Source organism: Micromonas commoda, chromosome 3, assembly GCF_000090985.2.
Source record: "Micromonas commoda chromosome 3, complete sequence".
NCBI lineage: Eukaryota > Viridiplantae > Chlorophyta > Mamiellophyceae > Mamiellales > Mamiellaceae > Micromonas > Micromonas commoda.
In genome coordinates, this window is record NC_013040.1 from 1376225 (window position 1) to 1398881 (window position 22657).

The following is a 22657-nucleotide window of genomic DNA, read 5'->3' on the forward strand; positions in this document are numbered from 1 at the left end:
GCCGTCAATCGAGTCGCCGCCGGGGTCTTGTCCAACGCCGCGGGAGTGACGTTCGCGGTGGTCGGGAACGTCGCGATGTTCTCCTGCGCGTTGACCGTCTTCAGCAGCCTGAAGAGCTTCTGCTTGTCCGCCATGTCCGACACCCCGTGCTTGGGGTAGTCCTGCATCATGAGCGACGCGAACTGCGACTCTGTCATCTTGTTGAACCCGTCGAAGTACTTGACCAATCCGGCCTTGTTGAGCCACTGGCGGATTCTGCCGGGCTGCGCGTCGGCGGTCTGAGCGTTGGTCTTGCTCGCGCCGTTGGCGAGCGCTGGCATGACGACAATTTTCTCCCGCCCGTGTCGGTGCCTTTGGCTAAAGTACCTCTCGCGACGTTGCTTCTGTTGAACGATCGGGAGGGAGTATCGTGGGGGGGACGTTGAGAATCTGGCGGACGGGGCGAGCCAATCGGGACTATCGAGGACGGCGACGCGAGCGCCGGGACGGGATTGGCATTAACGCGCGACGAGGCTCTCGCGTCGGGAAACGCACGAGGGATCCGCTCCGCGCGCGGGGACCGGTCGTCGCTGCGCGCGACGTTCAAAAAAAGGAACGCAAGAGAGGGGGGAAAAAGCGACTCGTCGATGTCTCCTCGGCTGCGACGAGGAACGGGCGGGTCGCGTCGGGGGACGTCGGGCGGGACGGGATCGCTCACCAGTCGCGTCCGGCAGAGTCTATCGCTCGCGCGTTATCACCCACGACCACGACGCGCGGCCTTCGCCCGTCGCGCGCCCCCTCTTGTCACAGCCAACGAACGCATGGAGGGCCAGGTTTGGGAACGAGTCAACGTCGCGTTTGGGACCCATAACCAATGTGCATGATGGCCGCAACGACCGCAAAGCGAGACGTCGTGCCCTCGCTCCCCCCGCCCCTTCACCCGGGATGAGCGGCCACGGCGGGATGTCCCCGCGGGGCGGGCTCACCCGCATCCTCGTAGCCTCCCCCGATGCCCCCGAAGCCGACGCGGGCCCCGCGTCCGTCGTCGAGAGGGCGCCCCTCAGCGCGGAGGACATCGAGCGCATCGCCCCCAACGCGGTGGGCACGGCGGGCGCGCTTAGGGTCGCGACGCCGCCGACGGACGACGCGGAGGGCGACGGGATGGCCGCCCTGACGGCGAGGACCGCGCTTCAACGCATCCTCGAGGCGTTCGCGGGCGCCGCGCCGACCGGCGGCGCGCGCACCGTCTCCGAACGCGACCGCGCGCTGAGGTCGCTCGAATCTCTGCTCGCCGCGAGGGCTGAGCGCGCGAGGAACAGGGGCGACGGCGGCGCGACCGACGCCGCGACGACCGACCTCCGCAGGCTCGAGAGGCTCCTCGAGATGAACCGCGAGCTCGACGCCATCACCGGCGACGGCGACGCCCCGGGCGGAGGATCCGGCGGAGACGACGTCGAGCGCGGAGCCTCGTGGAACGACGCGGAGATCTCCGTCGACGGCGGCGGCGGCGGCGCGAACAACAACAACGCCGACCGGTCCCTCGGCGTGGACCTCCAGGTCGCCGCGCGATGGCTCGAGCAGACCGTGCCTGTCGGCGTCATCCTACTCGCGGTGTACTCCTTTCGAAACGCGCGAGCCATCCTCGCGTTCGTCTGGTGCTTCGCCGTGTGCGTTCGACTCAACGACGCCGTCAAGGCGCAAGTCGCGCAACGGTCCGAGCGTAAACCGCGCGACGCCGCGTACGTGCTGTGCGTCGTCGCCATGACGGTGACGTGCGCGTACGCGGTGTTGCCGGACGACGGGTTCTGGGACAGGGTAGCCTTCAAGCCGCTTGATACGCCGATGCCGTTTACCGTCTCGGTTTGGCAGTGCGCCGCGGCGGATGCGATGGCGCGGTTCGCATCCATATCGGCCAAGGCGGTCGCGCTCCTGGCGTCGCACGTGCACGTGGGCGGGTTTGGCGCGTTCGGGACTTACATTTGGGGGGGTGGGACGGGGGGCGGCGTCGCCGGACGGGGAGGCGGCGGGAAGGAGAGGAGAAACAGGGGAGGGGGTGAGGCGATGGACCGGTCGACGGCTCGCGACGAGTCGGCGACTGCGGTTGGGACTACGGGAGCCGGGGGGGGCGGGGACTTGACGCACCGCGCCACGCACGGGGGAACCGGGGAGGCGACCGCGGGCGCGTCGGCCGCTGCGCCCGGGCGGGTACCCGTGGACGCCCGCGGGGGACGCTCGGCGCACCGCAGGCTCACGGCGCGGCTGTCCCTGCTGGAACACGCGTCGCTGCTGCACAGGACGGCGCTCCCGATTCCCGTGTGGTTTGCGTTTTTCAGGGACGAGGAGGAGTTGGGCAAGGGCGCCGCGTGCTTAGCCGCGGGAGCGTACCTCGCCGTGAAGCTCAGGACGGTGCTCGAGCGGGTTCACGGCGTCAGGACCGTGGCGAGGCAGTGCTGGAACGCGGAGGGCGCGGCGTACGGAGTCCCCGCGTCTCCCGAGGACGTGGCGGAGAGCGGCGACTGCTGCGCCATCTGCCAGGAGAGGTACGACAGGCCGGTGCGGCTGGGGTGCCGGCACGTGTTCTGCGAGGAGTGCGTCGGGGAATGGTTCGAGCGCGAGCGGACGTGTCCGCTGTGTAGGGCGACGGTGGCGAGCGCCGGGGCGAGATCGTACGGCGACGGAGGGACGGTGATGTACGCACACATCTTCTGAATGCGACGCAACGACTTTTTCGTAACCGACGGGGGGCGGGAGACACGACGCGTCTTTCGAATGCGAGAGGTTTCATTAAACAATGTACAGCAAAGGTCACGAGCGTGACCTCCAGGGTTGCGCTAATTCCACCTCTCATATGTGCAAGATAAAATAAGAGTGTGTCTTCTTCAGGCATATGTACTGTCATCGTCCGTATATCGGGTCCCGCGGGACCCGCCTCACCTCGACGCCCTGGCGCTTCACTGGGACGGGGGGGACATCTCATCTATCAAAGACACAGAGTCGTCTCCTCCTCCCGGCTCGTGCCGGCCGATTAGAGGTAGTGGAAGAAAGACTGGAGGACCGCGATGTTGCAACCGCGAGCCGCCTTGAGGCCGAGGTTCCAGGACCTGACGTGAACCTGAGGGCACACCTTCTCGGTGTTGAGGTCGGGCGCGGACACGATGGCGGCGCCAATGAGGTCGAACGCGGCGAGGCAGAGCTTCTCGGTGTCCGTCATGGACGCACCGAGGGCGTTGATCTCGCCGATGACGGTGGGGAGGCCCTCGGTCAGGTTGGCGTAGATCATGATCATCTCGTCGGTGTCGAGCTGGGGGATGAAAGACTCGGAGAGCTGCTTGGTGTACTCACTCGGGGGCTTCCTCTCGAAACCAGACCCGAGCAGCGCGCGCCTCCTCTCCTCCTTGGGGTGCTCGATGACGTACACCTCATCCTTCGCGGCGTCAACCTTGGAGGGGTCGAACTCGGTATCGCTCTCCTGGTGGGTGATGTCGGGCACCTCGAACTTGTCCTCGGGGACGTACTTATCCTGGGGGAGGCCCTTGTGGTCGCAAATGTCAACCTCAGCCTTGAAATCCTTGTTGCTGATGTCCATGAGGTCGGTCCCCTTGGTGGCATCGACGAGGTCCTGTGCGCGGTAAAAACGGGGCGTATCGGTCAGAATGCGTTCAAGAACCATCACGGGGGATGGGGAGTACAGGATAGTCGGACGCGAGTGCGTGGATCGCGGTGGCGCGGGTGGCGCGGGTGGTTACCTGGTACTGGCCTCCGAGCGCGGCGGAGACGGCGGAGATGCGGAGGTACGCGCGGGCGTAGAGAGCCTTGATGGGGGTTTGCCTGTACTGCTCGAGGAAGGCGCGGATGACGCCAATCTCGGCGGCGTCATCGACGATGTCGGAAAGGAGGGGGTTGAGGTGGTCGCCGGTGCCCTCGTACTCGTGGGGGTTGTCGAGGATCTCCTGCGCGTCGAACTTCCCGAGCTTGCCGCGAGAGACGGAGAGGGGGAAGGTCTTGACGGGCTCCTCGCGCGCCTTGCCGAGGGCGGCTCCCTTGGGCACCTCGCTCTTGGTCATGAACTGCATGGGGATGTGGTATTCCTCGGCGAACTTAGCCGCGACGGATTCGGTCTCGCGCTTCTCCCTGGCCTTCGCGGAGAGCTTGTGCGAAGAAGGAGCCTTCGCGGCGTGCTCGTGGGAGGTCTTCAGGGAGGACTGGGAAGTGCCCGCGATCGCGTGGGTGTAGGCCATGTAGCCGCACACGGCGACGACGATGGCGACCACACCGATGATAACGGAGGTGGGGGTGAAGAAGGAGGTGGTCTTCTTCTCCTTCTTCCTCAGGAGAGCTGCGAAAGGAGCGCGGGACGGGCGAAACATCTTAGCATCCCTGGGAAGGTGTTACGCGTGGTACGATGAAATTATCTCGGGCGGTCCGAGCCTCCCGGGGGCGCGCACGCCGCACGCGTGGGTCTCCGGGGCACTCACCGTCATTCTCGACTTTGGTAGCACCCATCTTTGGTACGTTACGAGCGGGCGACGAATGCGCGCGCGTGCGTGACGAGTGTTGAGTTCACCACGACGCGAGGCCGAACTCGTCGGATCTCGGGCGACGACGGCTTTGATGTATGCTTTAGAGGTCTGTGTACAGGGTAGCGGAGGTGATTCGAGTTTTTTTTGACCAGTCGCGACGAGTTAATCGGCGCCGTATTAAATATATGGGCGAAACGACCGTCTACGACTCAAGAATCGATTATTCGGTGTTGAGAAATCATCTGAGGTGTTACAACACAGGTGTTCAACACGCCGGTTCAGTCAGATCGAGGCTTTTATGTTCGTCAGACTCGGCGGCTGTCGATTTGGGGGAAAATCGGCCGGTTGCAAACGACGGGACGGTCGGCGCTCGATCCAGATCGAGATCGAGTCGAGCACCAGCCGAAGGAAGGAGGGCACAGACGCCCAATCGCATATCGTCCCGACGAGCGACCGCGTTTGACGATGCCGACCGTGTCGCTCCCCGCCGCGCCGTCTCCGGGCGTGCGCACCCGACGTCTCAGAGCCAAGCGCGTCGTCAACACCGCGATCGTCGCCGCGTCGTCGTCGTCGCCCACCCCCGACGCCCTCGCCGATAAGAAGGTGGTGGTGCTGGGCGGAGGCATCATCGGCAACAGCTGCGCGTACTTTCTCTCCAGGCGGGGCGTGCCGTGCACCGTAGTGGAGCGCGTGGAGATCGCGGCGGCGGCGTCGGGCAAGTCCGGCGGGTTCCTCGCGGGCGGCTGGGGCGACGGCTCCGTCACCCAGCCCCTGCACCGCGAATCCTTCAGGCTCCACGAGCAGCTCGCCGCCGAGCTCGGCTTGCGGACCTACCGAAAGATTCCGACGTTGTCCGTCGCGGGGGGGCGCCGGATGGCGGCGGACCCGCCCGTGTCGTGGCTCGACGGCGACGTCGCGTCGGCGCGCTTGATGGATGACGCCACCGCGCAGGTCACCCCGCTGGAGCTCACCACGAGGCTCCACGAGGAGGCGATGAAGCTCCCGGGGTCGCGAACCGTCTTTGGCGAAGTTGTCGACGTTTTAACGACGGAATCGGACTCTAGCGGCGGAACGCGCGTCGCCGCCGTGACCGTTCGCGACGAAACGACCGGGACCACCACGTCGTTGGACGCGGACGTCGTCGTCGTCGCCCTCGGTCCGTGGTCCACGCGCGCCTCGCAGTGGTTCCCCGACGTGCAAGTTCCGATGACGGGGGTCAAATCCGTGTCGCTCGTGTACGAAGCGTCTGAAGCCGTGGCGGACGAACCCGCCGCGCTGTTCTGCGCCGAGGATCGCAACGGGTGCCACCTGGAGGTGTACCCGCGATCCACCGGCGAGGTGTACATATGCGGCTGCGGCGGGAGCGAGTACATCGACGAGGAGAGGTTGTTACCGGGTGGCGATTTGGAACGCGCCGACGCGGTGACGACCGATCAAAAACGAGTCGACGCGGCGAGTAAAAGTTTTAAGGGTCTGAGCCCGGGCGTGGGTGGGGCCGGACCTCGGGTCACGCAGAGCTGCATGCGACCGTGCCCCCCCGACGCGTTGCCGTACCTCGGCGCCGTTCCCGGGGTGGACGGGGCGTACCTGGCGTGCGGGCACAACTGCTGGGGTATCCTGTGGGCGCCCGTGACTGGGAAGATCGTGTCGGAGCTCGTGGTGGACGGGAAGAGCTCGATCGACCTCGAGGCGTTCGATCCGGGGCGGTTCATGAGCGCGGCGCAGAAGCGGGGGAAGAAGATCAAGGGGGTGAACGTGGGGGAGCAGTGGTGACGCGCGGCGTTCAGAGCGTAGCGTTTAGATTGGATATTCAACCGACGACTATCGAAAGAATTTAGCAAAGCGATTTGGAGAATAGACATACATGAGCCGGCAACGATCGAGTCAAGAGTACGGGGACGGGATTGCCGCGAGACGTTGTATTTCACTCGTCTTACGTCAAGCCGCGTACCTGTTTACTTTGCGAGGTTCTCTTGCCCGTCGGCGGCGCGGAGCGCGCCGAGCTCGGTGGGCGCCATGGTGCCGCAGATGGTGGACTTGGAGAACGCCTCCTCGGCGTTGGCACCCGCCGCCACCTCCTCCTTGATCTTCCCCTCGATCCACTCGTAGGTCACCTTGAGGCCGTCCGCGAGCTTGACGGAAGGCGCGTACCCGAGCTTCTCCTTGATGAGGTCGTTGTTGGAGTTGCGGCCGCGCACGCCCTCGGGGCCCGGGATGTGCTTGATGGGCATGTCCTGCTTGCCCGCGAAACCCAGCGCCAGCGCCTGCATCTCGTTCATGCTCACCATCTCGTCGGACCCGAGGTTGACGGGCTCGGCGAAGTCGGACTTCGTGAGACGGATGATACCCTCGACGCAGTCGTCGATGTAGGTGAACGAACGCGTCTGCTTGCCGTCGCCCCACATCTCCACCTCGGTGGTGGCGGTGGCCGCCTTGCGGCAAAACGCGGCTGGCGCCTTCTCGCGGCCGCCCTTCCAGGTGCCGAACGGGCCGTAGATGTTGTGGAAGCGCGCGATGCGGGTCTGGATGCCAAAGTCGGACTGGTAGTGCTTGTACACCTCCTCGGACGCGAGCTTCTCGAGGCCGTACGCGTCCTGGGGCTGCGCGGGCCACGCGTCGGATTCCTTGAGCCCGGCGGAGAGCTCGGTGGTGAGCTGCGCACCCTCGGGGTAGATGCACGCGGAGGAGGCGTAGAAGACGCGGGTGACGCCCTCGACGCGGCACGCCTCCATCACGTTGAAGGATATCATGACGTTGTTGTAGAAGATCACGGAGTGGTTGGACTGGATGAAGCCCATGCCGCCCATGTCCGCGGCGAGGTTGAAGCAGTGGTCGCAGCCCTTGAGAACCTTCTGGCAGTTCTCGAAGAGGCGGAGATCGGCGAGGATGAACTCGTCGCAGAACATCTCCTCCTGCGATTCGAACGTAAGGAGGTGGAAATAAAGGGAGGAGGGTCGGTCAGCGTCGGCGGTGGGTTTCGCGGCTCGCACGACCGGCGGGAACGGGCGCGACCCCTCGATCACAGGTTATCCGCATAATTTGCAGAGTTCATCAATCGGCGGAAATCGGCGCGAGCGCCTCGACTCGCGAGGGGCGCGCGATGCTCGAAAAAGACGGGATCGATGCGGGGACGCACCGGCATGTGCTCGTTGCGCTTCCAGTCGCATCCGACGACGTAGTGACCCTCCTCCTTGAGCCTCTTGGCGAGGTGCGAGGCGATGAAGCCGCCCGCGCCGGTCACGCAGATCTTCAGCTTCTTCTCCGGCCAGTAGGGCTCGGTGCCGTAGACGCCGCGGAGCTCGTACCCGGCAGCGGACATCTTTACTTTTTTAAGATGAGGTGGTGAGGTGTGTTGGTGTCGTGGGGATCGGAGGGGCTCGTGAGAGGCCTTCGCGACGTGCGCACGCGGAGGTGCGGCGTGTGTTGTGGCAGCGGTCGAGATACCCGCAGGTTTCAATAAAGCGCTCACAGCCGCTGACTGTGGCATCAAAAAGCGCTTTTCGATGACGAGAGAGACGTGGAGGCTCGTGAGAGGCCAGGAACAAACCGGCCAGACCCTCGCGCCGGGAAAATCTCGCCGGTTTCTTGATCGATTCCCCCCGACCAACTCACGGTTCGTGAACCAAAGATGACCGGAAGGGAGTCTACGTGTACAGACCCGCCGACGCTTCACCGTTTCCAAGTGATGGCCAAACCAATCCATACTTTTCCATCGACGTGATTGGTCAAAACCCCGCCGGACCACCGACCACCGCTGATGCGAAAAACTCGACAACCGAGACTCCTCCGTTTCGCGCCAATCGTGGCTCCCGGCTCTTCCTCACTTTGCGGCGCGCTCGATTCAGCATCGACCACCATGCACGCTGTGACCCCCGTCGCCACGGCGAACGCTGCCGACCTCGTCCCGTCCGTCGAGGCGTACCTCGAGGCGAACGGTCTGAGCGCCACCCTCAAGGCGCTCAAGTCCGAGGCGAGCGCCAAGAAGATGACGCCGTCCAAGTCGGTGCGTGCGCCCGAAACGCTCCCTGAAGTCGCATTTTTTTTCCGCAGCCACCGCCGTCGCCGGATGCGGCGCTCGCCCCGCGAAATGCGACCCGCGCTGACCACGGCGTCCCGTTTCGACCTCGCAGGCCATCAAGACTGACCTCGTGGAGATGGCCAACGTGTACATGGAGGCCAGGTGAGTCACCGAACCGCCCCGACCCGCCGCCCGGCCGGCTGACGGCTGGCTGATATTTATTTTCTTCCGAGATTGGAGCCGCCGCCGCCGCCGGGCAACAACCTTCCGTCCCCGCGTCCCCGCCGCGTCGCGTCGCATCCATCGCCTTCGCTGATCGGCTCACCTCTTCCAATGCCTTGCCTCGCAGGGGAATCAAGCGCAAGCTCGCCGCATCCGACTCCGAGTCGGACAGCGACAGCGACAGCGACAGCGACTCCGGCGACGAGCCAGCGGCCAAGAAGGCCAAGACCGCCCCGGCGTCTTCCGACTCGTCCTCCGACTCCGACTCGTCCTCCTCGGACTCCGACTCGGACAGCGGCGAAAAGAAGGAGGACGAGAACAAGGAACCCGCCAAGCCCGCCAAGTCCGAGTCCTCCTCCGCCACCTCCTCCGACTCCGACTCCAGCGACAGCGACTCGGACTCCGATTCCGACTCCAAGCCGCCCGCGGAGGAGGAGAAAAAGGATGAGCCCGTCGCCGCCGTCAAGGCTGACTCCTCCTCCTCTTCCGACTCCGACTCGTCTTCGTCGGATTCCGACAGCGATTCGGACTCCGGCGAGAAGAAGGAGGAGGAGAAGGCTGAGGTGAAGAAGGCTGACTCCAGCGATTCCGACAGCAGCGACTCGGACTCCTCCTCTTCCGACTCCGACTCTGACGAGAAGGAGGAGGAGAAGAAGGACGAGCCCAAGGCTGAGGTCAAGGCTGACTCCTCCTCGTCCTCCTCGTCCTCCTCGTCCTCCTCTGACTCTGACTCTGACTCGGACTCGGACGAGAAGGAGGAGGAGAAGAAGGAGGAGAAGGCTGAGGTGAAGAAGGCTGACTCCAGCGACTCTGACAGCAGCTCCTCCGATTCCGATTCCGACTCGGACTCTGACTCGGACTCGGGCGAAAAGAAGGAGGAGGAGAAGGCCGAGGTGAAGAAGGCTGACTCCTCTTCATCCTCCTCCTCTTCCGACTCCGACTCCGACTCCGATTCCGATTCCGACGAGAAGGAGGAGGAGAAGAAGGACGACGAGCCCAAGGCTGAGGTCAAGGCTGACTCCTCCTCTTCCTCGTCCTCCTCTGACTCTGACTCTGACTCTGACTCTGACTCGGACTCCAAGCCCGCGGCTAAGACCATGGAGGACAAGAAGGATGACTCCTCCTCTTCCGACTCCGACTCCGACTCCTCCTCTTCCGATTCCGAATCCGAGGAGAAGAAGGAGGAGGAGAAGGCTGAGGTGAAGGCTGATTCCTCATCCTCCTCGGACTCCGACTCTTCCAGCTCGGATTCCGATTCCGACTCGGACGAGAAGGAAGAGGAGAAGAAGGACGACGACAAGATGGACGTCGAGGATGCCAAAGCCGACTCCTCGTCCTCGTCCTCGTCCTCGTCCTCGTCCGATTCCGACGACGACTCGGACTCTGAGACAGAGCCCGTGAAGATGGACGCGGACGCCGCCGTCGCCAAGCCCGAGTCCTCGAGCTCGGACTCCGACTCCGACTCGGGTTCCGACAGCGACAGCGACAGCGACTCGAAACCCACGGCGATGGACGTCGACGAGAAGCAGGAGGAGGCAAAGGCGGCCGCCTCCTCCGACTCAGACTCCTCCGATTCCGACTCGGATTCCGACTCTAGCGATTCCGACTCTGGTGAGAAAGATGACGCCCCCGCCGTGAAGCCGGCCGAGGCGAAGGCTGATTCCTCCTCCTCCTCTTCGTCCTCCTCCGACTCAGGCTCGGACTCTGACTCAGATTCCGACTCCGATTCGCAGGATAAGAAGGAGAACGCGGCGCCCAAGACGGAGGTGAAGGCGCCGGCTCCCAAGGAGGTTGACGTCGCCGAGGCTCCCGCCACCGACGGACCGGCGACCAGAACCCGCTCGCAGAACAAGCCGTTCCAGCGCGTCAACGCGGAGGAGTGGATGGGTAAGAAGGGCAGCTGGGACATGAGCTACGAGGCGACGTTCGGGGAGGGCGGCGTCGGGTGGAAGGCGCAGGCGGTGCTCGGGCAGGTGAAGGGCGACAGGTTTAGGCACGAGAAGAACAAGCGCAAGCGAAGCACCTACAGGGGAGGGCTCATCGACGACAACAAGGTCAACTCCATCAAGTTTAATTACTCCGACGATGAGAACTGAGGTGATAGCCGCGAATATGATAACACGGGGGGGATTGGGATGGCATATTACTAGCCGCGTTAAACACTTTGATTGATTGATTTTTGCTCAACTTCAACTTGGCTGCTTGGCAACTCCGCAACTTAACTTATTTCGTCCGCTAAGGGGTTAGGACTTACATCCCGCGAGGCGCGCTCCATCCTGTTCCTCGCGTTCTCCGCCCTCAACCTCGCGTTCTCCGCCCTCAACGCGTCCACCTCCGTCTCAAACGATCGAACCCTTCGCCGAAGGTCCGCGACCTCTCGCTGCATCCCATCCTCCGACAGGTTTGGTGGCGAGTTTTCGTCAAAGCTGTCGTAACTCTCGTCGATCGTCCCGAACCCCACGCTCTGGTCCAGGAACGTCGAAGCGCCGCTCAGCCCGACGCCAACACCGGCGCCGGGGTCCACCGGTATGTCATCGAACGACCCGCTACTGTCGAAGCTTCTGGACATATCCACGGAAATGACCGGAGCCACTCCGCCAACCTTCGAACGCACCCGCGCGCGCCTCTCTTTTCCTCGCGCCCTCCTCTGCTTCTTCTCCTTCTCCCGCTGCTTGTTCGTCGCCGCCACCAGCGTCGACAGCTGAAGCGGCACGACGACGAGCGCGGTTAATATGAACAGGACCGTCGCGACGCGCCCCTGCGCGGTGACGGCGTCGAAGGGTTGGCCGATGCCCGTCAGCGTCAGGAACGACCAGTACAGCGCGTCGCCCACGTCGCTTATGTCGGGGTTCGTCTCGTACTCCAGGTCGTAGAAGATCTCGCCGGCGATGAGGAACACGCACAGAAACTCCACCGCGACGCTGGTCACCTTGCCGAAGATCTTATCGTCGCCGTCCTCGTCGCTTCGGTCCTTGAGCCCCGCGTTGACGTCATCCGCCAAACGGAGCAAACGCAGGAGCCGGAAGAGCCTGAACGTCCGCAGGGCGCCGCTGCCGCCCAAGGACCCGCCGACTAACGTGGGCAACACCGCGGCGAAGTCCACCAGGGCGACGGGCGATCGAAGGTACTTGACGCTGAACTCCTCGGACCACGCCCTCAGGACAAACTCGAAGAGGAAGATGGCCTGCACCGTCTCCTCGCCGCTCGCGACCGTGGCGGGGTCGATGTACCCCGCGCGCGACGCCACCGCGTCGGGGACCCACGCGGGGAGTAAGGTGCCGAGCGCGATGGGGTCGGCGCCCGCGCCCCCCGCGCCGCCGTCGAAGAGGGACTCGCTCACGGAGATACCAATCACGAACGCCGTCGTGGCGATTGTCCAGATTCCTGCCGCGTCGACCCGAGCGAGCAGGTCCCTCGCCTTCTCCCTCGGCTCCTGCGCGTGCCACTCCGCGCGCTCGAACGCCCGTCGGGTCCGGTACGCCTCGCGAACGCCCGCGTCGAACTCGTAGTCGTCCAGGCTGCCGGACTCGTCGCTCGAGAAGAACGCGCGAGTGGCGACGACGACGCGACGTGCCGACGCCCCCCAAGCGTCCCGCCGCGCCGGGCGATGTCGGCGGACCGCCGGAGCCGACCGATTCGCGCCGAGCGCTCGGCCCGCACCCAGGGAAGGGGCGCGCGCCGCCGCCGCCGCCGGCGCGACGCGCGATACCGTCCGCATATCGCGCCTCCCGAGCGCCTCCCGAGTGATGACGCACCAGGATAAAGGTTGGTATCTTGCGCGAAACGCCGACGTTCTCGGGTCTGGTGAACTGGCTGGGTTGTCGAAGGTAAGGGTATATAACTCCCGATCTCTGACTAAAAGGTCATATCGAACCAGGGTTACTTACGACATAACTCCTTGTAACCTAAAACTTTACGTATGAAGCTCGGTCGGGTTTGCGAAAATGGGTCGCCGAGCCGAGCCGCCGACAAGTTTTGAAAGAGCCGGCCGCAAAAAACTTGTTTTCTTCACGCGCGATCGGCGGCAGGTCTCAGAGCTCTCTCGCGCCCGTGAGGCCGCACAGAACTCCGAAACCCCGGCCGCGATGGCGGTTTCAGCCGCTCAGGTCCAGGCGGTGCTGGACATGTCCAACCTCACCGCCTTCGAGCAGCTGCTCGGAGGGCTCACCAGCGTCGACAACTCGGCGCGCACGCAGTACGAGGCTTTGTTCAACGAGTGCAAGAAGCAGGGCGACGTGCTCTGCCTCCAGCTCGTCAAGGCGCTGCGCACCTCCGCGCAGGTGGAGACCCGCGAGATGGCGGCCATCCTGCTCCGCCGCGTCTTGACCAAGGATGAGGTGTCGCTGTGGGCCAACCTCCAGGCGCAGACGCAGGCGGGCATCAAGTCCGAGCTGCTCAAGTCCCTGCACGAGGAGCAGAACAAGCGGATCGCGGGCAAGGTTGGCGACACCGTCTCCGAGCTCGCGGCCGGCGTCTACGAGGAGGGATGGCCGGAGTTGCTCCCATTCCTCTTCCAGTGCGTCACGACCGGTTCCGACGCCCTCAAGGTGACCGCGCTCAACGTGTTCGGCGAACTCGCCGCGTACATCGGCGACTCGCTCGTGCCGCACCTCGCCACGCTGCACGGCATCCTCGCGCAGTGCCTGCAGGCTGCGGACATGGAGGTGAAGCTCGCGTCCCTCCGGGCCTGCTGCGCCTTCGTGGATTCGCTCGAGAACCAGCACGACAGGGCCAAGTTCCAGGACCTCCTCCCCGCCATGCTCCAGACCCTGGGCGGCGCGCTCCAGGGGGGCGACGAAGCATCCGCTCAGGATGCGCTCTCCATGTTCGTGGAGCTCGCGGGATCGGACCCTCGATTCGTGCGCAAGCACCTCGCGCACGTCGTCGACGCCATGATGACCATCGCGGAACACAACGACCTGGAGGACGGCACCCGCCACCTCGCCACCGAGTTCCTCGTCACCCTCACCGAAGCCCGCGACCGAGCGCCCGGCATGATGCGCAAGCTGCCCAACTTTGTCCCGCGACTTTTCAACTGCCTCGTCGCCTTCTTGCTCGACATCGAGGACGAACAGGAGTGGCACACCGCGGAGAAGGAGGAGGACGGCGACGTCGGCGAGGGCGAGCGGTACGACGTCGGGCAGGAGTGCCTCGACCGCGTCGCCATCGCGCTCGGCGCCAACACCGTCTTGCCGTGCGCTGCGACGACCATCCCGGCGCTCCTTCAAGACGGGGACTGGCGTAAGCGTCACGCGGCGCTCGTGGCGCTGGCGCAGATCGCGGAGGGGTGCGTCAAGGGCATGAACAAGGACGTCGCGGGGGCGGTGACCCCGTGCCTCGGCGCGGCCACCTCCGATCCCCACCCGCGCGTCCGCTGGGCGGCGGTGAACGGGATCGGCCAGCTGTGCACCGACCTCGGCCCCAAGATCCAGGAGAAGGCGCACGCGCAGATCCTCCCCGTCCTGCTCAAGTGCATGGAGGACTCGTCCCACAGGGTCCAGTCGCACGCGGCCGCGGCGATGGTCAACTTCTCCGAGGGATGCCCCCCGGAGCATATGCAGCCGTACCTGGACGCGCTCATGAACAAGCTGCTCCAGATGCTCCAGGGCGGGCACCGCATGGTGCAGGAATCCGCGCTCACCGCGCTGGCGTCCGTCGCGGACAACGCGCAGACGGCGTTCGCGAAGTACTACTCGACCGTGCTCCCATTCCTGAAGCAGATACTCGTGGGCGCCGCGGGCAAGGAGCACAGGATGCTCCGCGCCAAAGCCATGGAGTGCATCTCGCTCGTGGGCATGGCCGTCGGCAAGGAACAGTTCGCGCCCGACGCGCGCGAGGTGATGGACCTCCTGATGCAGCTGCAGGCTGGCGGGTTCGAGGACGACGACACCACGGCGTCGTACATGCAGCAGGCGTGGACGCGGCTGTGCAAGTGCCTGGGACGCGATTTCATCCAGTACCTTCAGGTTGTCATGCCGCCGTTGCTCAAGTCGGCTCAGCTCAAGCCGGACGTCCAGGTGACGGACGCGGAGGACGCCGGAGAGGAAGAGGAGGAGGACGACGTCGAGGTCATCGCCGTGGGGGACAAGCGCATCTCCATCCGAACGTCCGTGCTGGAGGAGAAGGCCACCGCGTGCAACATGCTCTGCTGCTACGTCGACGAGCTCAAGGATGGATTCCTGCCGTACCTACAGCCCGTGGTGGAGACCATGGTGCCGCTCCTCGATTTCTACTTCCACGAGGACGTGCGCAAGGCTGCCGTGGCGTCGCTCCCGGACATCCTCCGCGCGGGTAAGGCTGCCATGCTGAAGCAGTGCGTCACGCCCCAGGGCCAGACCGTCGACGCGGCTTATTTCCGCCAGCTCGTCGGCTTTGTCGTGCCCCCGCTCATCAAGGCGCTCAACAAGGAACCCGAGGTTGAGATCCAGGCCGCGATGCTCGAGTCCCTGGCGGACTGCGCCGGCGTCGCGGGAGAGCACATCAGCGAGCACATCTCCGCGATGATCGAGGAGTTCCAGGCGACCCTCAAGGGCTCCCTGGAGCGCAGGGCGGAGCGGAACAAGCGCGCGACGACCGAGGACTTTGACGCCGAGGAGATGGACGCGCTCACCGACGAGCAAGCAGCCGAGGACGAGGTCTTTGACCAGTTTGCCGAGTGCGTCGGATCGTTGCTCAGGTCTCTTCACGCGCCGGTGCTCCCAGCGCTCGAACCCCTCCTCGCGCAGTTCGTGGCGCCCATGTTGGCGGCCGATCGTTCCCCCGAGGAGAGGAGGATCGCGATTTGCGTATTCGACGACGTCATGGAACACGCGAGCGACGGCGGCGCGGCGCTCCGATACCTCGACGGATTCGCGGGACCGTGCCTGGGTGGGTGCACCGACGCGGACGCGGACGTGCGTCAGGCGTCCGTGTACGGCGTGGGTGTCATGGCGGAGAAGTTGGGCGCGGCTTTCGCGCCGCACGTGCCGGCGTCGCTCCAGGCGCTCGCGGCGGTGATCCAGGCGCCGGATTCTCGAACCGACGAAAACGTCAACGCGACTGAGAACGCGATCAGCTCGCTGGGTAAGTTGTGCGAGTTCCAACGGAACGTGATCCCGGGGCCCGAGAGCGTCGTGCCGCAGTGGCTCCAGTGCCTACCGCTGACGGAGGATAAGGTGGAGGCGAGGGCGGTGCACGAGCAGCTGGTTCGCATGCTCGAGAAGAACGACCCTCACTTGCTCGGGCCCAACAGCGAGCACCTCGGTTCCGTGGTGAAGGTGTTCGCCACCGCGCTGCCCACCGCATCGCTCTCGGATAAGCTCCAGCTGTGCACCCCGGAGACGGCGAGGAAGATGAAGGCCATCTTGATGCAGATGCAGGGAAGCGTCCCGCCGGAGACGCTGTCGCGCGCGTGGAGCTCCATCACCGCCGAGCAGCAGCAGGCGTTGCAGCAGGCGATGCAGGCGTGATGACTCGCGACGTCTTTTGAATAATGAAATTCACAACCGTTGATCTTAACGATCCTATCGACGGGGCGGACGAAACCCGGGCGAACGACCGGCTCGTCGCTCCTTAGCGCTTCTTCCTCTCGTACTGCTTGAGCGCCTCTTTGACGCCGTTGGGTCCCTCCCACTCCTGCCCCCACCCGTCCGCGAGCGGGTTCGGCTCCTCGTCGGGGAGGTCTTTGGGCCACGCGCCGAAGTATAAGGCGTCGAAACGCGCGTTGCCGACGAGTTCCGGCCTGTGGACCATCGTCGTGATCCCGAAGGTCTTCGGCATGATGCCGTTCTTGGCGCCCCGGTCGAACATGTACACCTCCTGGAAGGGTCCGAGTCGCATGGAGAGGCGCCAGCTCGGGACGCCCGTCTTGGCGGCCACCTTGCGCTTGAGGTCATTCTTCATGTCGGTGTGCTTCAGGTCGATCTGGGGTTGTCGTTGGACGGGGACGGGGCCCGGTGGATGCTTCGGGTCAGTCGGATCGAGCGCGATGGGAGGGAGGCGAAACGGTCGAAAGATTTGGAGGCGGACGCGGGGCTCGCGGGCGCGCACGTCGACCCAGTTGATGTCGTCCGACTTGTTATCGGGGCGGGGCACATCGAAGTAGCACGCGATGCGGGTCTTCATGGCGCGAGCGCGGGGGTGTCGCGGTGCGTTGTGTGCCCCCCGCGTCTCCCCGCGCACAGCCGTCGTCAAAAACGCACCAAGTAATTTTCTTGGAGCTCGAGCCGGGTTGATCGACTCCTGACCGATCGAAACTGGAAAAGCCAATTCCCAGCTCGTCTGAAAACCTAACAAGGGTGTGAACTGGCGCAATTCGACCAATTGACACGGCCCGACGCACGCGGTTGGGCGTGGGTGGCGCGCCGGGGAGGCTAAGCGCTCGCGCGTTCGGGAACCTCAGTGGACCAGGGGTGCCCGACGAAGCGTGACAGGCGTCGAGGGGTAATCGGATCGATCGCCGCGGGGCGAATTCCGGCGAGTGGGAAGGTGCGAATTTCACATTCCCCAAACTGTGACTATATACGCATACGTTAGGTTTTGCGACCCGATTGGCGCGCCAGCACCGCCTGGACGCGACCGACGGCTCAGATCTCGGCGGGTACACCACCTTCCATCCAGATGGGATGCGGCAGTCACCCTTCCCGGGCGAGCACATCGTCGCGTCGCCCGGACATCCCCGTTTACCGGGCCTAGGGTTGCCACGAGATTACTTCCCGCCTTTCACCTCCATGGATGGCACTCGCAAACAGTCTGCAATGTTTTGCGCAGTCACCCCAAGAGAGGTGCCCCCGACCCGAGTTCGCGCGGCTCGTCGTCGTCGGTCGATGGTGTCGAATGTGCATCGCCCTCGTCCGTCGCGCGGCCGTATCGATGGCGACGTGATCGGCGCGGTCAGGGCCACTCGCGCGCGCTCGCGTCGCCCGAATCGCGCGCTCTTTTCAAACTTTTTCAAATCTGCCCCCGCGAGTGTGCCCGCCAGGACCAATCTTTTTTCACCGCCCACGACTGAACCTCCGCCCGATCCGCCCGATCCGACAGGTTAGGCGCGACGCGCCATGGCGGGTGCCAAGGGAAACAAAGGCGCCGCCGCCAAGGCTGCCGCCGCCAAGGCTGCCAAGGCTGCCGCGGCGGCTGCGGCGGCGGCGGATGACGAGGATGAACCTTGGGTCGTCGACATGCAAACGCACGTGCCTCTCGACCGACAGGAGACGGTCGAGTTCGACCCGGTCCCGTTGCCGCACCTCCCCTCGCTCGGCGAACACGAGCACGAGACGGACGAGGCGCGCCGGGCTCGGTACGCCAAGGACGACGAGGTGATCGCCAACGCTCGCAAGATTCGCGAGTCGCGCGCCATGCTCGGCGCCAAGATCGCCGCCGGTCCGTACGGGACCAACAAGCGGAAATCGCACTGGGATTACGTCTTGATCGAGATGCGGTGGATGGCGGCTGACTTTGCAGCCGAGCGGGACTGGAAGCTGGAGGCTGCGAGGCAGTGCGCGGAGATGAGCGCGTCCTGCGAGGGGGTCCCGCCGGAGAGGGAAACAAAGGGCGAGGCGGCGCTCGAGGAGGCGGGTCGGAGGCAGTGCGCGAGAGTCGCCGCGGAGGTTGGACACTTCTGGGAGAAGGCGTGGAAGCGCGCGGTGGAGAAGCCCATCCCGACCGCCGCGGAGCTGGTGCCCGAGCCGAAGGATGACGACGAGGAGGGTGCCGAGGGGGAGGGCGCGGAGGAGAAAAAGGAGTCAGAGGCGGAAAAGTCAGACGCGGGCAGACCTCGTCGCGCCGCCGCCGCCGCAGCCGCAGCCGCCGAGACGGCCGCCACGCCGCCCAAGGCTGAGAAAACCGAGCCGACGGAGGCGACCGTCGAGACGAACGCGGACAAGCGGCAACCCGCGGACGGCGCGGCCCCGATGGATGCCGACGGCGACGAGGCGAAGCCAGCCGACGCCGCCGACGCCGCCGTCACGCCGACGCCGACGGCGACGGGTCGCGCGCCAAGCATCTTCCCCAAGACCCCCCCGCCCCCGCCGGGGATGAGCGTGATCGAGCAGTGGGCGGTGATGAAACTCGTCGGGGACATCGCGCGACTGAAGAAGTCAATCATCAAGAAGGCGATTCGGGACAAGGAGGACGAGGAGAACGCTTCCAAGAAGGGCGGGAAGAAGGGGGGCCGCAAGCCCGCCGCCAAGGGAGGCAAGAGGGCCGCCGCTGCGGCGCCCGCGCGCCGCGGTCGCCGCGGCAAGGCTGCCGACGACGACGATGAGGAATCCGATGACGACGAGGAGGAGGAGGAGGAGGAGGAGAAGAAGGATGCCGACGGCGACGGGGAGAAGGATGGTGTCGACGCCGCCGCCGCCGCTTCGATGCCCCCGCCGCCCCCCGTCTACCTCCCCGGTGGCGTGCCCGACGCCGTCCTCGACGCGGAGCTCGACCTCGACTCCGTCGCGCCCGGAACACCGCCCATCGTCGAGGAACTGCCCCACCTGCTGTACGACTGCTACCCGTCGCACACGGAGAAGTGGTGGGTGGACGCCATCAAGGCGGAGGCTTTCAAGTTTGCCGACTACGAGAGGAGGCTGCGGGACTGGGAGGAGAGCGAGCGGCGTCGCGCGCGCGCCGTCGTGGAGGCTGCGAGAGCCGCGGCCGAGGCCGAGGCGCTGCGCCTCGCGAACGAGCGTCGGCGCGCGGCGCAGGCGGCTCTCGCGGCGCAACGCGCGGCGGCGGCGGCGGCGGCGGGGATGGACGAATACGGCAAAAAGCGAAAGGCGCAGTACGTCATCGGCCCGGGGGGGAAGAAGATTCGCGTCTCGGAGTCGCAGCAGCAGTCGGGAATGGAGTCGGACTCGGACGAGGAGGACGACATGACCCTGGCGAACCTCCAACGGACAGGCAGCGGGAAGAAGGGGAAGAAGGATCTGGACAAGAAGAAGTCGCAGAAGAAGAAGGCTCGCGGCGCCGCGGGCGTGGCGAGGCCGTGGACCCCCGTCGAGGACCAGCTCCTGTGCGCCATCGTTCACGAGTTTGGCAGCAACTGGGGGCTCATCACGGACGTCTTCGCCGCGTCCGCCCCGTTCAAAGGGGTGTACCGCCGCGCCGAGCAGTGCAGGTGGAGGTTTCAGCGCCTCACGCAATCCGCCGAGGGCGAGGGCGACCCGAACGCAGTCGCCGCGCTCAACCTCAACAAAGGGTCCGCGCGGCAGGTCATGGCGCGCGCGCTGCCCGTGGAGGACAACATCGCCAGGTTCCACTTCGACCGCGCCGCGCAGGCGCAGGCGAGGCAGTTTAAGCTCCGAAAGCAGCTCGCCGCCGAACGAGCCGGGTTGGACCCCTCGCGAAGGGTCCCGGCGCACAGCAGCTGGGGAGCGCACGCGCAACTCGGAGGCGCGGATCCGACGGACATCGCGGACCAGGCGCTCATGGAGGCTGCGCGCGCGCAGCAGCAACAACAACAGGGCGCGATGGGGCAAGGCGCGATGGGGCAAGGCGGGATGGGGCAAGGCGGGATGGGGCAAGGCGGGCCGCAAGATCCGGCTGCGGCTGCTGCCGCGGCGGCGGCGGCGCAGCAACAGCGTCAGCGTCAGATGCAACTCGCGCAGCAGCAGGGTCAGCCCATGCAGGGAGGGATGATGCCCCAGGGAGGGATGATGTCCCAGGGTGGCCAGCCCGGCATGCAGATGCAGCAACTTCAGCAGATGAACCCGCAGCAGCGCCAGCAGTACATGCAGCAGCAGCAGCAAATGCAGATGCAGCAACAGCAGCAGATGCAGATGCAGCAGCAGCAACAACAACAACAACAGGCGCAGGCGGCGGCGGCGGCGGCGGCAAAGGGGAAGGGCGCCAAGGGCAAGAAGGGCCCGGCGGGCGCCACGGGTGGCCAGATGATGGGCCAGATGAGTTACCAGCCGATGCCCGGTCAGGCTGCGGAGATGCAGATGCCGCAGATGCCGGTGCCGCAGTCGCCCGGAAAGAAGAAAGGCAACGTCACGCCGGTTGGGATGCCCCCGGGGTCGTACTCGTTGAACACGGGCGGCGGCAGGGGCGCGAGCGCGAGGCAGGCGTCGACGCCGAGGGGAAACAAGGGAAAGAAGAAGGACTAATGTAGACGGTCACTAGCAAAAAACTACTGAAACACATCTAGGATTCCATACACGCGCCCGTCGCCGCTCGTCATCGGACTTGCCGTCAATCAACCGCGCGGCAGCAGTCTCGTCAGTCTAAATCACACCGCGTCGTCGTCGTCCACGTCGTCTCCTTTTCATCGTCTCCCGCCTCTTCATCGACTCGTCAGCAACCCGCCCCGCTTTTTCCTCGACGCCCCGCTTTTCATCGGCGTCGAGCCCTCCCGCTCCAACTCCTCCTCCCAACGCTCACGCGGCGGATCGAACTCGATTCCCTGCTGCGAAAAGTATCGTCGGAAGAACGGCTCAATCTTAAACTGACGCCGGCAGAAGGGCCGGACGTCCTCCCCGCGCGCCACCGCGTCGCCGAGCCTACGCAGCACCGGCAGCAGCTGCCGCAACAACCCGTCGTCCCCGGGGTCCCCCGTGAAGCTCACGATCGGTATCCCGTTGTGCGGCTGGAGGAGAAACGAGAACGGGTTGTTATCCACGATCACCGTCGCGCTGAGATCCCTGCCCAGCCGGCTGATGTCCTTCACGTGGTCCCTGATGGGCGTCTTCACGCACGCCTGCCGGTACAGTCTGTGGTGAATCGAGTCACCGGCGGGGTCGATCGCGTCCAAAAGGGGTTTCGCGTACCCTTCCATGCCCGCCGTGAACACGCAAACCTCGGCGAACGTAGCGAGCTGCGCCAGAAACTCTCGCACGCCCGGTCTCTCGATCACGGTGCACACGGGTTCGCCGAGGTCAGTCGCCGTTTGATCGATTCGATCCGCGAGCGCGCCCGCGCCGATGGCTCTCGCCCAGTCGCCGCCTCGCGTCGTCGTCGAGGCGACCAACGGGACGGGTTCACCCGGGGCTTTCATCGCGTCGGCACCGCGCAGGGTCCCCGTGTGGCTCCCCGTGTGTCCTCGAGGGTCCTTGTGCAGGGTGAAACGCGTCGTTTTCGCGACAGCCTCCGGCGTCGACAGCTCGGGCGGGACCCCCCCGTTCACTTCGTGATTGTACGCGCACACCAGCGTCTCGTCCAGGTCGAGGACCACGCACAGGTGCCTCCCGTTTACATCGCGGAGGAACAGGTCGCTGATGTCGCGAGGCGTCGGTGGCAGCGGCGTGCCGTCCTTCGATGCACGTCGATCCGCCTGGATGCACGCCTGCACGGGGGCGGATCCGAGCTCGGGGGCGGCGACGCGGCCGGCCGCGACGGCGCCGTTGTCCACGCGCGCGAGAGGGCGCCGGCTCGTGGGCTCGTCGCGCTCCTCGCGCCGTCGGGGGCTCGGCGGGTCGTTCTCGTCTCCGGTGTTCAGAGCCGCGTCCACCTCGAGGTAGTCGTCGGCGACGTCTTCGCGAAAATCATCTTCGTCGGACCAGCCGGAACTGTCGGATCCTCGGTCGAACCCGGCGCACTCGTCCAGCCGGAACCTCGCGGACGCGTCGTCGACGTCGCCCGGGTGGACGCCGAACGGGTTGGGCGGCTCGTCGCGCTCCTCGCGGTCGTCGTGCGCGGGCGGCGAGACGACGGGTGCTCGCATGGCTGGGGTCCGCGGAGGGACCACGGTCGTCGCGAGCCCGGGAGCAGCAGCTGTCGATACGGGCGCGCGCCACGACGCCTGCGTGAGCATGGCGGCGGGGATGCATCGCGTGCCCGCGGAGTGAATCGCGCGGCGCACGGCGTTCGGCACGGGAAGGCCGGCGATGGCTCGGTTCTGCGGGGGACGAGTGAACGAAGGGTCAGTCCGGCCGTGGCTTCAATCAGGGCACCGAGCGAGATCTGAGGGTCTCGGCGTACCAAGTACACCAGCGTGCCTACGCCGATGCGCCAC

At 65.5% G+C, this 22657-nt stretch overlaps 10 protein-coding genes across 10 annotated transcripts; 5 read left to right on the forward strand and 5 right to left on the reverse strand.

The window, feature by feature from the left end:
* Positions 1-924: 924 nt before the first annotated feature.
* On the forward strand, positions 925-2688 carry MICPUN_57295 (predicted protein; the record flags this gene model as incomplete). The annotated part of the gene is made up of 1 exon (XM_002500634.1): positions 925-2688. One exon carries the CDS (start codon positions 925-927, stop codon positions 2686-2688), a length of 1764 nt encoding a protein of 587 aa, XP_002500680.1.
* Positions 2689-2739: 51 nt separating this feature from the next.
* On the reverse strand, positions 2740-4524 carry MICPUN_57296 (predicted protein). Its single transcript, XM_002501066.1, has 3 exons — positions 4455-4524; positions 3726-4315; positions 2740-3598 (listed from the first exon to the last, which is right to left on the reverse strand). Exons 1-3 carry the CDS (start codon positions 4480-4482, stop codon positions 3005-3007), a joined length of 1212 nt encoding a protein of 403 aa, XP_002501112.1. The 5' UTR covers positions 4483-4524; the 3' UTR covers positions 2740-3004.
* Positions 4525-4964: 440 nt separating this feature from the next.
* Positions 4965-6272, forward strand: MICPUN_99683 (predicted protein; the record flags this gene model as incomplete). The annotated part of the gene is made up of 1 exon (XM_002500635.1): positions 4965-6272. The coding sequence occupies one exon, from the start codon at positions 4965-4967 to the stop codon at positions 6270-6272; it is 1308 nt and encodes a 435-aa protein (XP_002500681.1).
* Positions 6273-6454: 182 nt separating this feature from the next.
* MICPUN_80077 (predicted protein) lies at positions 6455-7818 on the reverse strand (the record flags this gene model as incomplete). Its single annotated transcript, XM_002501067.1, has 2 exons — positions 6455-7411; positions 7636-7818. The coding sequence occupies 2 exons, from the start codon at positions 7816-7818 to the stop codon at positions 6455-6457; spliced, it is 1140 nt and encodes a 379-aa protein (XP_002501113.1).
* Positions 7819-8355: 537 nt separating this feature from the next.
* Positions 8356-10835, forward strand: MICPUN_57299 (predicted protein; the record flags this gene model as incomplete). The annotated part of the gene is made up of 3 exons (XM_002500636.1): positions 8356-8502; positions 8630-8679; positions 8867-10835. The coding sequence occupies 3 exons, from the start codon at positions 8356-8358 to the stop codon at positions 10833-10835; spliced, it is 2166 nt and encodes a 721-aa protein (XP_002500682.1).
* A 122-nt stretch (positions 10836-10957) lies between these two features.
* On the reverse strand, positions 10958-12457 carry MICPUN_57300 (voltage-gated ion channel superfamily; the record flags this gene model as incomplete). Its single annotated transcript, XM_002501068.1, has 1 exon — positions 10958-12457. The coding sequence occupies one exon, from the start codon at positions 12455-12457 to the stop codon at positions 10958-10960; it is 1500 nt and encodes a 499-aa protein (XP_002501114.1).
* A 406-nt stretch (positions 12458-12863) lies between these two features.
* On the forward strand, positions 12864-16190 carry MICPUN_80369 (predicted protein; the record flags this gene model as incomplete). The annotated part of the gene is made up of 1 exon (XM_002500637.1): positions 12864-16190. One exon carries the CDS (start codon positions 12864-12866, stop codon positions 16185-16187), a length of 3324 nt encoding a protein of 1107 aa, XP_002500683.1. The 3' UTR covers positions 16188-16190.
* A 100-nt stretch (positions 16191-16290) lies between these two features.
* Positions 16291-16842, reverse strand: MICPUN_57302 (predicted protein; the record flags this gene model as incomplete). The annotated part of the gene is made up of 1 exon (XM_002501069.1): positions 16291-16842. One exon carries the CDS (start codon positions 16840-16842, stop codon positions 16291-16293), a length of 552 nt encoding a protein of 183 aa, XP_002501115.1.
* A 3452-nt stretch (positions 16843-20294) lies between these two features.
* On the forward strand, positions 20295-20864 carry MICPUN_107987 (predicted protein). Its single transcript, XM_002500638.1, has one exon. It carries the CDS (start codon positions 20298-20300, stop codon positions 20811-20813), a length of 516 nt encoding a protein of 171 aa, XP_002500684.1. The 5' UTR covers positions 20295-20297; the 3' UTR covers positions 20814-20864.
* A 276-nt stretch (positions 20865-21140) lies between these two features.
* On the reverse strand, positions 21141-21574 carry MICPUN_72842 (predicted protein; the record flags this gene model as incomplete). The annotated part of the gene is made up of 1 exon (XM_002501070.1): positions 21141-21574. A coding segment is annotated over one exon (434 nt), but the record flags the coding sequence as incomplete, so codon positions are not given.
* Between the last annotated feature and the right edge of the window lie 1083 nt (positions 21575-22657).

Coding starts and splice junctions, on each gene's coding strand:
- MICPUN_57296 (XM_002501066.1), bottom strand. CDS start 4,482: ATGGGTGCTACCAAAGTCGAGAATGACG. Junction 4,316..4,454: donor TACCAAAGTCGAGAATGACG/GTGAGTGCCCCG, acceptor CTCCTTTCGCAG/CTCTCCTGAGGAAGAAGGAG. Junction 3,599..3,725: donor CGCTCGGAGGCCAGTACCAG/GTAACCACCCGC, acceptor TACCGCGCACAG/GACCTCGTCGATGCCACCAA.
- MICPUN_107987 (XM_002500638.1), top strand. CDS start 20,298: ATGCAACTCGCGCAGCAGCAGGGTCAGCCCATGCAGGGAGGGATGATG.